Source organism: Cryptomeria japonica, chromosome 1 (assembly GCF_030272615.1).
Source record: "Cryptomeria japonica chromosome 1, Sugi_1.0, whole genome shotgun sequence".
NCBI classification, from domain to species: Eukaryota; Viridiplantae; Streptophyta; class Pinopsida; order Cupressales; family Cupressaceae; genus Cryptomeria; species Cryptomeria japonica.
The window spans coordinates 288,991,649-289,006,259 of record NC_081405.1 but is presented as its reverse complement, the minus strand read 5'-3'; the positions used below and the strand labels follow the sequence as shown (position 1 = coordinate 289,006,259).

At 35.4% G+C, this 14,611-nt stretch overlaps 1 protein-coding gene across 2 annotated transcripts in view; it reads left to right on the top strand.

Moving 5' to 3' along the window:
* Positions 1-14,611, top strand: part of LOC131048836 (sm-like protein LSM7) — a 115,662-nt gene that overhangs the window by 25,532 nt on the left and 75,519 nt on the right. For both annotated transcript variants that reach the window (XM_057982911.2, XM_057982910.2), the window contains one exon: positions 7,904-7,959. In XM_057982911.2, coding sequence (XP_057838894.1) covers positions 7,957-7,959 — 3 coding nt within the window. In that variant the 5' untranslated portion in view covers positions 7,904-7,956. The remainder of the gene's footprint in view (positions 1-7,903; positions 7,960-14,611) is intronic.

Below are 14,611 nucleotides of genomic sequence, written 5' to 3'. Positions count from 1 at the left end.
TGCTGCAAGCTTATCTTATTTGTTTGCTTTTTTTTTTTTTGCCTTTTTACTGCACTTTGCCCTAAGTTTTCTAGGAGGAGACGTCAATTTTGGTTGGGAGACTTTAGAGACTTTAGAGACAGCAGCCAAAAGCACCTTATGCGTCAAGAAGTTTCCTAAGAACTCTCTGATACTGGAGACCCTTCTCCGGTACCGGTACGGGTCTCCAGGGGTAGGAGACGGGTATTTTGGTAACTATGCAGTTTAAACTAATTACTGCTTCTAAAACTGATCGCTGCCCCTTTTTTATTTTTTCCCTACATTAATAACAATTGCTGCCTTCTATATATGTCATTTAACTTGGTCACCTAAACCATGCTAAGGGAGTCGGCCTCTATTATTAAGCATTTTCATAAGAGGTGAATCCTTACAGGGTTCCGCTCATATAAGAAACATAATTTAATTTATGTTATTCTCCCCAAGGTGGTGCTGCATTCATGATGACTGGTCGCCCTATGTAAATAGTGGTAAATCCCTTAAACTGTTCAGCTCCTCCTGGTAATAAAATGTTAATAATTAAACTCTTTTTTTTTGCATCTAGGTTGGCTATAATCACACTCTCTTGGTCGGCTTTTCCTGGTAATTATTGTTATATTCCTAAGTTTAGTTGGCCCTATTTTCTAATCCATGGTTTAAATGGCTATTTAAGGCTATGCTTTGATGTATAAAGAAATAGTCCGAAGCAATGACCATTTAATTTCTTTGATCAGATCTTTGTGTTAACTTAAGAACTTAACACATATTAAGACGAGGATTAGAAGCATGACCTCAAATGCAATAAATCCATAACTTTTTGGTTCACTCTATTTATTCTCTTATTCTAAATCAACCAAAAATAGAACACATATTGGAAACACATCAGTTATGAACCAAACACGGAGCATGCACATAAATATATGCAGACACGAGCATACATGCTAATAAATGTACTGTTAGATTCCTTCTCATCCACTAAAACGATTCATTGATTCATCTATACCCTACAGGATGGCAGGATCAAAGCTCTGATACCAATTGTAATGTCCCCTTTTGCAAAAGCCCTAGGTTTTGCCCTAAAATCACAATCCCAAGTAAGGAATGAAATAGAGATATCATTTACCAATTAGATCTTGATTGAGACCCCTCAATCATGTTAGATATAAAATCGATCATTTCTACTAGGGCTAGGGACATTATCTTAATCATTATTGTAAATTACATAATGTGCATGTGGAAGTCAATAAATCTTTCCCAATCAATCCAGCCACCTTATGGAGCCCCATGGGAGATCGTACAAGGCATCTTGAGCTGTTCCATCAATCCTAGAAGCATGGAATGATACCTGCCATTCAGCCTCCTAGCCTCACTTGGAGTGCCTCTACCTAAATGGATCCCTAGCTACTTGTATCCCTCATATGTACTTTCTCCCCTTCATAATGGGATAGTTCGTTATTTTAAGTATTAAAGAATCTTACATATATATACTCTATTATGCATAGACATCATAAAGGCAAGAATGGCAACATATAATTATATCAGTAGCAAGATGTTATCTGCTTTGATTCTGTTCTTGTTCTACTTATTTTCTGATTATCAATTACTTATTATCGTTTAATCCCATTGGTGGATCATAACTGTCATATATATGATCAGAACTACTTCCCTTGTCATTCTGTTCCTTATTTTAGAGCAGATGCTTATTCCATTTCCATTTTTATTGATCCTTCCTGGATGATTGTTCAAATGATTCGTTGTTCCTTTTATATCTCTCATGTCTCTATGAAGAGATGTATCTGTTTGGAAAAAGATGGCCCTTTAAATGGACATGTTTCTTGGTTACTAATGCTGCCTTTAAACTAATTACTGCTCCTAAAACTGATCACTGCCCCCCCTATTTTTTTCTTCCCTACGTTAATAACAATTGCTGCCTTCTATATATATAATTAACTTGGGTGCCAAAACCATGCCAAGGGAGTTGGCCTCTATAATTAAGCATATTCATAAGAGGTGAATCCTTACAGGGGTCGGCTCATATAAGAAACATAATTTAATTTATGTTATTCTCTCCAAGGTGGCGTTGCACTCATGATGACTAGAAGACCTATTTATATAGTTGTAAATCCCTTAATCTGGTTGGATCCTCTTGTTAATAAAATGTTGATAATTAAACTCTCTTATTCTTGCATCTAGGTCAGCTATAATCACACTCTCTTGGTTGGCCTTTCCCAGTAATTATTATTATATTCCTAAATTTAGTCGGTCCTATTTGCTAGTGCATGGTTTAAATGTCTATTTAAGGTCGTGATTTGATCTATAAAGAAATGTTAACAGCGAGGGTCATGACAAGAAAACCTATTAGAGTGATGTTGCAGTAAGAAATCAATAGGCTGCAAGATCAAATACACAATCAGACACTGAATGCTTAGTAGAGAAGAAAGATGATTGCAATAATGATGTTCCTTCTTTAAGCAATTCGACTCAAAAGGTTGGTAAAGACAAAAAGTCCTTGAAGAAAAGTGTGAAGCCCCCTTCTATTTCATAGAATAATGCTGTGGAAAAGAAAGATGTTGATGTTTCTTCTTCACGCAATACAACTCAAAAGGTAGGAAAAGACAAAGTCCTTCAAGATTTAAGCTCCCTATGGTGTCATAGAACGATGTGTTTCGTTCTTATTCAAAAAGTGTATGTCAAAGTCCATCATGGATACAATACCTGTTAGTCCTCCTATTATTGAATCTCCACTTGTTGTGCTAGTCTAGGAGACAATGAGTCTCAACAAACATCATATTGGTCTAGGATATAGAGGTTCTGTGAATTTTCATGTATCAAATATATCAAACCTATCAATTTTATGTTTGGAGCTATTCTGAACCATAGTCGAGTCTTCATCTATTGGCCAGCCATGTGAAATTGATAGGTTGTCATGTCAATCAAAATCAACTTGCACCAAAACTCTTCAAGTCCAAACATATTGTTACTGTGGATCTTGAGGCCATACCTTTAGTGATTGTTTTGATCTACATCCTTGTCCATTATGTGGTCAATACACAGTTTGCAAAGCAACGTTATGTTAAAGTTCCTCTTATAAAATTAATGAGGCATATGCATTTTGGGTGGATGGATCATTTTTAAATGGAAAATTAAGGCTTGTCTATTGTCAAAATATTATAGGAGACTCAATCAAGTGTATAAAATTTTAGCTCATCTTCTCTTAATGTGGGTGTTGTTGATCGAGTAGATAATAATCTTAGCATTATAGATATTGTTGAGCATTGGTACAAAAGCTTGTTGGGCTTGTCTACTTATGATGCGGTTGTTGTTAGTTGATGATGAGCTTATCATTGTAGATATTGTTGATACCTGTACTATTTAGTGACAACCTACAAAGAGACTTGTAGAGTTGCACTGAATACCCACAACCTATGAAGAGACTTGTAGAGTTGCACTCAATACCCACAGAGGATAATTATGTACTTAGTGTCTATGATTACCATTTTGATTGAGATGTTTTAATGAGCATGCTGAGGCCACTCGATATGCAGCTTAGTATAGATTATTTGAGGCTATTGATATTGCTTCTTGTCAATTCTACTTTTGCACTTGAGTTGTAAGTTGAAAACTTGAAAGGACAGCTTTCAATCTCTTACCATTAAGTTGGGACTCAAAACAATAGCTTAATGGATACTTGTGATGAAACTTTAGAGGGCATTATTGAGTTGTGCATCTCTATACATGGGTTCATCTATGATCTATTTCTAGTGGGGCCTTTCCACTATTTTGGTTCTTTGAGCACGGTCCTTTGAGCTTTCTCACATTGTCCATTAAGGACCTGTCATTGCAGTATATTGTAAGTTATTAGTATAACATCTCAACACATAACGTTCAACTCAACACTTGAACACTTGAGATTGCACGCATTATTTTTCCTTTTGATGATTATACATGGAGAGATATCATCACGTGCCTACATTTTTGACATAGGTCTTTGACTCGAGAGCAGTTATTTGTGTCAACATGTGTCTTCATTTGAGAGCATTGTGGATGGCAACTGGTTTGCATTTTCAATTCGACAGAAAGTCAGATCATTCAATGCATGCTTCGACACATGGTTGGGTAATTTTTGGGCACAATTATCAAAGATTATCCAGTTTTCAAATCACATGGTGCAGTTGGCACACTTTTGGGTTACTCATAGGCACAATTAGCCTAGGTTATCTAGTTTTAGGTCACATGGGTGCAATCAATCTTGAAACAGAAGTGTTAGAGACAGAAGTTGAACAACCTTTCGCAAAATTCATCGTTTAGAAGTGATGCCATTTTTTCAATTAGCATAGAAAACGGTGATGAAAACTTTCGTAGCAAAAGTGTGTAGTATCATCTCAAAATGCGATATAACATCATGAACGACTAACTTGACTTGAGAAAACAAACACAAATCATCTTGTTCTTGAAAATTCTAAAACTGTGGAAGCAAACAAGCTATCACTTATAGCAATATCACCCATTGACACATGAAACATGGGTCGACGAGTTTGACTCGTAAACAACACAGTTGAATCGCGATAGTAATATTATAATTTGACTTTTTGTAGAAATATCTCCTACTTATCAATTGATGAGCTAAAGGGGCTCTATAAAGAATGGTTCATAAGGCACAACGCTTGCTGCAGGTTTTGCATATGGGGTAGCAAGCTGAGTGGGCTTTAGCTTGGGGGAAACTCTATGATTAAGTCCACTTGAGTTGGAATAGTATTGGGATGAATGCGCTATTGGGAAGGCCTAATGTTTCACCTCTGTGAGCATCACCTAGATGCAGTGAGTTTAAGTGTACCATTCATTCTCATGAAAGATGGGTTCTTGTAAACTTCTACTTATGAAACATGGGTTGTTGTAAACCTCTACTTATGAGACATGGGTCTATGAGTTGAATTCGGAAACTACACGGTTGAATCTTGATAGCAATATCATAATTTGACTTGTTGTGGAAAACATCTTCTTCCTATCAATTTATGAGCTAATGTGGCTCAATAATGAATGGTTCATAAGGCACACCATTTTTTGAAGGTTTTGCAAATGGTGTAGCAAGCTAAGTGGGCTTAACCTTGGAGGAAACTTTATGGTTATGTGCACTTGAGTTGGAGTAGTAATATGATGGGTGTCTTCCTGGGAAGGCCCAATGCTTCACCTCTGTGAGCATCACCTCAATGCAATGAGTGTTAAGTGTAACAGTCATTCTCATGAGAGATGGGTTCTTGTGAACCACTACTCATGAAACATGAGTCAATGAGTTTGACTCAAAAACTACACAGTTGAATCCTAATAGCAATATCATAATTTGACTTGCTGTGGAAAATATCTCCTACTTATCAATCTATCACTTAGTCAAAACCTTTTGCAGAAGACTAGAGCTTTGTATCAAGAAAATGAGGTTGCCATAAACAAGTTTCCCAATGCACACCACAAATAGTGGTTTCACCAACTACCCTTGTGGATTAAGAGGGGATGTGAGACTAGTATATATAATCCTAGGAGTAGTAGAAATAGAATAATACTTTATATTTTGTATTTCTTGTTGGTTAACTAGACGATGAACTAAATTATCATTTTCATATTGATAAATATGTACATTTTGCTTGAATGGAATAAGCTTTTAATTGAATATTTTTTGGTTATGTAATTTCTGTCCATTTTCATTTGTCAGTCGTTTTTGCATTTCATTCCTGGGCTTGATACTACTTTAGTTGGAATTGGAGTACATACTCCTTTACCCACTTAGTTAAGTGCAACCAATTGGGTGCAAAAAAAGTTGAGGATTTGGTCTATGTAAACTCCAACTTGCATCTATTGTAACTTAAATAACTTGATTACAATGAAGGGGTGACGAGGAATATAATCTAACTCTTGAGTGTGCTGACTTAGATGCTATTTTTGAATAGCTTGCTGAAGCCATCTTTAGATGGGACACCTTCTACATATGACATGGCTAGTGGGGGTGGCATTCTAGTTAATTGTGGTTCAAATGAATCAAATGTTGACTTTGATGCTCTTGATGAAGAGCAATAAGAAAATTAATGATTGGGATTTTCATTCCATATTGACATTTAACAAATCAATGAATTATATATTTATGAGTGTTTTTTTTTGGCAACTTCTGAATTATTTTATAATATTATATTTTAATATTGATATAAATATAATATAATATCTAATACTACATTAATAGTACTCATAATTGCTAAATAGATAAATAAATTTTTAATCTATAATGTAGATATATGTAAACTTTTAATCTATTAATTGTAAATGCTTTTGGATATTAAGTAGATGATATCCAGTCCGATAAATATTACGATATAAAAGTTCATATTTTATAGCCTTTTTTAGATTAGTACTAAATGCCCGTGTATATATTAAAGTTTATAGCCAGTCCTCTATTTACTCTGATATACTAATAGAAAATTGGGGATATGCCATAATCCTGATATCCTTGGTAAATCATTATTTTTTAGCTTTCACAAGTTCATATTATGATTTGTTTTTCATGACTCGTACACATGGACGTTTACTTGAGGTGGAATAGATCGGTGTCAATATGAGCTGTTTTAGCCTTTTAGGGTTTTGTATTACATAGCCAGTTTTTGCAGAGTTTCTTTGAATGGGAGCCTGTATTTGGGATTCCAGGCTAGACCCTTAACATACCCAGGGCTGATTTGGACCTGGACCCATATCAGAACCATATTTTTGCAATATGTGGGCCTATATAGGTGAACTCAGCAACATAGCTGGTTTTATGTATCTTTAACATATATACATTATAGTTATATTGAGTATTACTGTTTATACATACATGAACTTGTACCCTTAGTAGGACCAGCAACTTAGCCAAAAATAGGAATCTGGATCGCCAAAAGATGCCTAGACCTGTACAGAATGAATTAGCTTCTTTTGGCAGACTGGCAAATGATGGGTTTTGCTGCTTCATCAACTTTCTTTTGCTGAATTTTTCTAAAGCCGTAACTTTTGCATACAGACTCAAAATAAGGTGCAATTTTTTTTTTTTTGAAATGGCACAACTTTTTAAGAGGAATCCGAATGTGTGATCATATTAAATTTTTGATTCCAACTAAATATTGATTCAGTCTTTGCCATCTCTCTCTGTTCATCCTTCCAGCAAGATTCTATCATCTTCTCTGTATCAACCAATATTCTTCACTTGTTATTTTGTCAGCAGCCTAGTCAATCAACCATTCTGATTTTTCCTCTACTTTCTATCTTTTGATGCCAACAGTCTACAAAAGATCACACAAACACATTCATTTATGAAGACATTAATTATTTGAATATTTTTAATTTTAACTTTAACCTCCCATTGTTTGTATTATAGAAACATTTTCTGTGATGTAAATTTGAATATAGACTTGTGAAACTCCATATGGTTGATGCTGGAACATGTTATAAATACAGAGAAACCCTAGTTTCTCATGTGTAATCAGTACATTCTCTTGCTTCTGTGCTAATAGTGACCTATGATGGTAAATTTAGCTTGTTAGCAACCTCATGTGGTACATGTTATGGTGTATTATTAATATGCACTGCTATTGATACTACTATTTATTATTTAGTTATTATCTGATCTAGTAATTTTTAAATTAAAACAAGGATACAGTCAATTGGAAAATACATAATGTTGAATTCAACAGTTACTGGTGTTTGATGGTATGACGATTTCCATGTTAAGCTATTTAATTATGGTACCTGCTTTCATGTAAGTTGATGTTTTATGTTGTATTAAATTGCATTGTGATTTTCTAATTAATATATGATACTCATTTAAAATTTTACACCTGTTCGATATGGCTGTTAATAACCGTGATTGTTTATGCAGATAGCTGATAAACAACATCCTTTGGAGTTCATTGTCTACTGAAGTCCTCCAACATGGTGAGATGCTCTTTTGGTGTTTTTCATACTTTGCCATGCAAGAGGAAAGAATATTGGCTAACTGGGAATTCTGTTCCAGTACAAGATGCACTGAATGGGTGGAATCATATCTTTTATGTGAATGTAAAAGAAAACAATTGCAGTTTGTTTAAATTTTAAATCAAACAATTGAAGGAGAACAGGAGATTATTTGCATTTCGACTGCTATACATGTTTGCTTCTTGACATTTTTCTTTGTCAATATATATTTGATTTGCCTTCATAGTCAGCAGGGTGTGTGGGTATGAATTTTAAAGCTAGTATGGGTGTGCACATGCTTGTGTATGCTTGTACATATATGAAGTCTGCTACAAACCTTTTGTGTTTTTCTACTCCAAAGCCCTGCCAATCCATGACAAAATTCTGCATTTGAAAAAAAGCCCACATTTTGTCCTCGATTGCTGCTGAAAGTATGAAATTTTTAGCATTGGGTTTTCACTTTAGATGGTTTACAGAGGCTGTTGGTTGGGTTATTGATTTTCTTAGAGGTCAGGCAGACCAAAATATGTTACGAGATAGCAGGAGACATTTAGGGTTTCTTCTAGACGTATTTAAACTGTCTCTCCCTTCTTCAAGATGCCTGGCTTGGCCCAGAGATCAGGAAGTGTGCCTTTTGGTCACGGTGCTTTGAGTTCTTGTTTATGTGCTTTGCTGCCTTGTAGTTGCATGAATAATATGTTAGCACAACGAAGTTAATTGCACTGTTAGTAACTTCGTAGTCATGTTTGGGTCCTTTTCTGATGACTTTTTTTGCATCACTGTAATTAATGCATAATAGCAGCCCATACTTCTTATATTTTTATTAACTAAAATATTGTATCCTCACAAGTACTGCACTATGGGTAATCTATGGATTGTTTAAAATTTGTTTCTCATATGTGTTCTAGTTTTTATCTTAAACTGACTGGCAAGCAACATGATGATCTGGAATCTTGATGTTTGTTTCACGAATTGATTCCATTATATCTAATAAATAGATTTATTAGGTAAAAGAAGTTTATTTTTATGTAATTTGCTTAGATCTTCAGTCTAGACAGCAAACATATTATAGATGCTTAGTATTTATTTATTTATTTTTCCTGGATGTATTTCAGTTTGTCAGCACTTACTTGAGTGTAGACAAGTGCTTTAATAAATCCTGTGGGTCCTTATCTTTGATCTGTACTGGTTGTTAGTTGTATGGATTAAGTCATTTTGCAGTGCATATTTTTGGATCCTTATGGTGTAACTTCCTTAAGTTTTTCACGAGTTCTATATATATATATATACCTAAAAATGTCTCATCGATTGCATTAATTATTCGTCTTATTAATTAAATAATTTTTTAATTATTTAATTAAACTAATCAAATACTTCTAAATTATATATATATACACACAACGAAAAATGTCTCATCGATTGCACTAATTATTCGTCTTATTAATTAAATAATTCTTTAATTATTTAATTAAACTAATTAAATTCTTCTAAATTAATTCTAATCATCATTTCAACATTACTAATTATTATATTTCTATCTCCTTAATCAATTAATCATTTAACCCTTTCAATACAGTTAATTAAATATTTGTTATTTAATTAATTGCAATTTAATCCTTTAATTAAATAATCTTTATTATTTAATTAAATTCATTTCTAATAATTAAATAATTTCTTTAAATTATTTAATTATCTAATTCATTCTTTTCTAATTCGAATTTCACCAAATTCTAATTTCATCAAATTTCATCAAATTACATGTGCATTTCACTATTCGAAAATTCAAATTGAATTAAAAAATCAAATGCAATTTCATGTCAAAATTCTACAGCGCGTGTTGAAATTCTAACTCCCACTGTCTTTCAGTTTGACTGGGCAATCAATTCAGTCAATTGAGTAATCTATTCAGTCATCTCCCCAGTTAACTCAGTTAACTCATCAATCACCTTTTTCAACTTCAAATCAGCTTTTTGGAACAGAGCAATCAAATTAGTTAACAAACCAATCAACTCAGTTCAGTGATCAATCTAATTAGTTTACTGATCAATCAATCCAGTTGACTCATCAATCAAATGAGTTAAATTCTCAATCACTTCTGTCTCAAGCAATCTCAGCCATTGATCAACTCTGTTCCAGAATGAATCTCAACTGTCCATTCTCATCCTCCAGAATCTATAAATTCAGCATCCATTCTCTAATTTTCCTAACCACTATCTTCAAAATTATTGTGCCATCTTTATGTAGGAATCCCAACATGACACTGAGAGCCACGCAACACAATGATGAAGAAGAGCAATGGAAGCAAATTGAGTTAACAAAGGGGGTTTTTAATTTAGAAGTTCATTATTGTTTTGTTAATCTCAATTGATTTTCATTGTGTTTATGGAATTGCTTAATTAGATTAGAGTATTGGTGGTTTACTCTCTTAAATCTGATTAGATATGGCTAATTTTTCCGTAAATCGATATATCAGTATCAATATATATATATATATATATATATTTGTGTGTGTGTGTGTGTGTCTATGTATACATATATACATATATGTGTGTATGTATATGTATACATGTATATATATATATATATATATATATATATATATATGTATGTGTATACATGTATATATATATATATGTATGTGTATATATGTATATGTATATATGTATGTATTTATATGTATGTATATGTATATCACACTAACTTGGAAAAATTAGGCATGTTTAATGGTGTTATGGGGATGGCAAGGGCTGGTGGGATGTGTTTTGGGGAGGGCAGCCTAGGGAGCCAATTTTTGGGGACCGCTAGGGGACGACATAATTGATAGATATATAATAGACATGGTTGAATCAATTAGTGATAGGCTTGGCTCATATTGAGGAGAGTACAGGCGCGCTTTGAGGGAGGTGAACAACCACCTCATCTTCCTTGGAGTCTGTGCCTGTTATCTTGCTGGTTTTCTTCGTTCCTTTCTGCCATGTTTGCTGCGGTTTGTGTTTCATCGACTGTCTCTTTTTTTGTGCTTTTATTGTTTTTTTTCTTTGGTGTTGATTGTGTTCGCCTCTTGTTCCCTTGTATGTGCGTTTTTATTATCCTGTACGAGGTTGCCCCTGGTTTTCTCCTTACCATTCTTGGCCTGGGGTTCGGCCACAAGATTTTGTACTCTTAAGTCTTTTTCGCTCATGGCACATTGATGGAAGGTAATGATGCAGGAATGGAGGGGATTAAAATGATTCGGTTGAGAATGATAAGAATACCGATCGGAAAACTGAAGCCTTTATATAAGTTAGTGCTCTCGGTAGACAACCTTAGAACAGAGTGCCCTTCCTCTACGGTTTTTCATGGAAGATTTTTGCGAGTCTCCAGTTGGGAACCGGGAGGACTATTGGGGGCCGAAGGACATGGAAATAGAGATGGAGGGGATGTCGAAATTGGAGACCCCGGAGGAAGTAACGGTAAGTCTCCCCCTTCTGGCCCTAATATCCTCCCGTTGACTTTGAATGAAGATATGGTAAAGGCTATTAGGAATGAGTAGATAAGGTTAAAGAATGTGGCAATTTTCTTTGTTTGTATGGATGGAAACATTTCGTCGTCAAGAAATTTTTTTGATGATTGGATTAATAATGTTTGGGGAAAAAAAAAGGCATCTATGTGAATTTTTCTAGACTGATGCATAAAGGTTTTATTGTTCTTATTTTGAAAAATCACAGTATGCAAGAGCATGTTTTGAAAAAAGGTTTTTGGAATGTGGGCCAGTCTCTGTTTAGGGCTTTTCCATGGTCCCTCGAAAGGGAATTTGGAGCAAGTCATTGCTAGGTCTTTGCCTAACTGGTTGGAAATTCATGGGGTCCCAACTGAATATTGGCCCTTTTTACCGCAGTTGTTGAAACTCTTGGGGAATGTTTTACAGATTGAGGAGTTCGGAGTGACCCTCCCCCATTTGAATGCTAGAATTTTAATTGCTCTTGACCCAAAGGTCACTATCCTGGAAAAAATCTCTATTAATCTTGATGGGGATACCTTGGTTTGCGATACGGAAGTTCTAGGGTGTTAATGTTACAGCTATGGTCGGATTCCTTCAGGTCGACATAGCAAATGTAAATGTGTGAATGGCCTATCTGCCTTACACATTTAATAAGTTCGTTTTCTATATATTGCCGACTTTGTATTTGTAAATAAAACATGTTTTTAAATATAAACCCGCCACCCTTGGTTAACAAGACGTGTGGATTGTAATGTAACCAATCTCTAATGAAGAGACGTGTTGGTTAATATCATAGCCGACTCTTGGAGAAGTCGTGTTGGTTGGAAGCACTCATGATTGGGTATATATATCTAGTTTGTCTCCCTCTCTCATGAGGCATCGAATAAGTTCATTACTAGCAGATTGATTCCTTCACAGCAGTTCGTGTTCTATCTTCAGCAGGTTTATAATCATCTACAGCAGATCATTGATCATCAATATCCTTCAGCAGTTCGATATCATCTTCAGCACATCGTGGTTCATCTTCAGCAGATTGATTTCTCCTTCAGCAAGTCGTGTTTCGCATGTAAGGCAGATTGACTTTGTATTCCATTGTATGGAAGTTAGGACTGCATTCACTGAGATCTAGGGTGAATCTCTTAGTCATATAAGCTTCAAAGTGTGAAGCATTTGTAAAGACATCTTGCTAATATATTTCAAGACATTTGTTGCTGGGTTTTTCACCTTCAAGAGGAAGGTTTTCCCAGGGTATATATTGTGCAATTGTGTTTGAATTTCTGTTTATCTAATCTGATCATTAAAACTTAACATGGTATCAGAGCCACGGTGAAGTAGACCATAATCAGATTTCCCTATAACAGCGAAGTTCTCTTTCATCTCTCACATTCAAGAAGGAACATCAAAGCCTCGAAAATGGTAAACGGTCTTAAAGTTGAGGATAGGCTTGAAGGTGTATCAAACTTCACTTCATGGAAGTTTAGAGTGGTTATTGCATTTGAAGAAAATGATCTTCTTCAGTTTGTGGAGGAAAAAGACTTATCCAAGCCAGAAGATCAAGAGGAGAAACTTCAATTCAAGAAGAATGCCAGAAAAACGAAAAAGATATTGATTGACTCCGTGAGAGATCATTTAGTGCCTGTCATTTCCAAGATGACAATTGTGAGAGACATGTTCAAGACCTTGGAAGGTCTATAGGAGATTAACAACACAAGTAGGGCTCTTGCATTGAGGCAACAATTTCATCAAGTCAAGATGGCGAAAGGAGAATCTGTCATGTCATTCTTCATGAAGATCTTTGAACCGAGGGATCAACTAAGCGCTGTTGGAGATCTAGTGGTTGATAAAGACCTTGTCATGTTGGCATTGAATGACCTCCGTCATTCTTGGAAGTCATCTATTCGAAGTATATGTGGGAGATCCAAATTGCCTAAGTTTGATCGTCTTCGTGCGGATTGCATTCAAGAAGAATCTAGATTGGTTACCAAGGGAATGGTCAAAGGTTCTCAAAACGAAGACACTCATGTTCTTACCACTCAATCCACCAAGAAAGGAAGAAATTGGAAAAAGGGCAACTTCAAGAGGAATAGAGATCAAAGATCAGTTTCTGCACCTCATTCAAAGAAGAAGAAGGATCTCTCTCATATTCAGTGCTTTAGATGTGACAAATTTGGTCACTATGCAAGGGATTGTTTGACAAGACCTAAGCAACACATGGCGAACATTAATGAAGTCTCAGCTCAAAAGGAAGCTGAAGACAACTCCAATGGATTCCTCTTCATATCTGCCTTATCAAGTAATGTTCCCACGGATAGTGACACTTGGCTAATTGATAGTGGAGCTTCTCGACACATCACAAGATATCGAGAACATCTTTTGGATTTGGTGGAAAGGGAGTCTAATCTCCAAGTGATCATTGGAGGTGATGCACGCTATTTAGTGAAAGGATTTAGTGCTACATCACTCAACCTAGAATCTGGAATTTCTCTTCATCTAAGTGATGTCCTATTCGTGCCAGGAATCAAGAGAAATCTTGTGTCCATTTCAGCCTTGGAGGATAAAGGTTGTCAAATAGCTTTTTCAGAAGGAAGAGTTCTTGCATGGCCAAAGAACTCCAACATCAAAACTGCTCCTGTAATCGGGAATCGACATGAGAGTTTGTATAAGCTTTCCACTCATCTAGTTCAAGCTCTTCTACATGACTCTTCTAGTTCCAGCAAACTATGGCATAGAAGACTTGAACATCTACATTTCGGGGCTCTTTCATCATTGGAGAAGATGGTTAAGAGTATTCCTAAACTTAGTCATGTGCATGATGGTACTTGTAAAGGTTGTGCTATGGGTAAAAACATTGAGTCCATTTCATAGCAGTGGAAGTAGAGCAAAAGAAATTTTAGATCTTGTACATTCTGATTTATGTGGTCCAATGTCAATTGCATCTCGTTGTGACGTATTCACACATCGCCCCATTGCAAATGGGGACCCCTACATTTTGCTTTCTAGGGTTAGTTTTTCTTGGTCTTTTAGGTTCTTGGCTATTAGCCTTTGCATTGGAGAGTTGTCCGAGAAATCATTAGGATAGCAGGCTCTGCTTGAGTTGAGGTGGGTCAGTAGGTGGTCCAGGTCAGGATTTCTTTGAAAGCCTTCTCTAGGTCA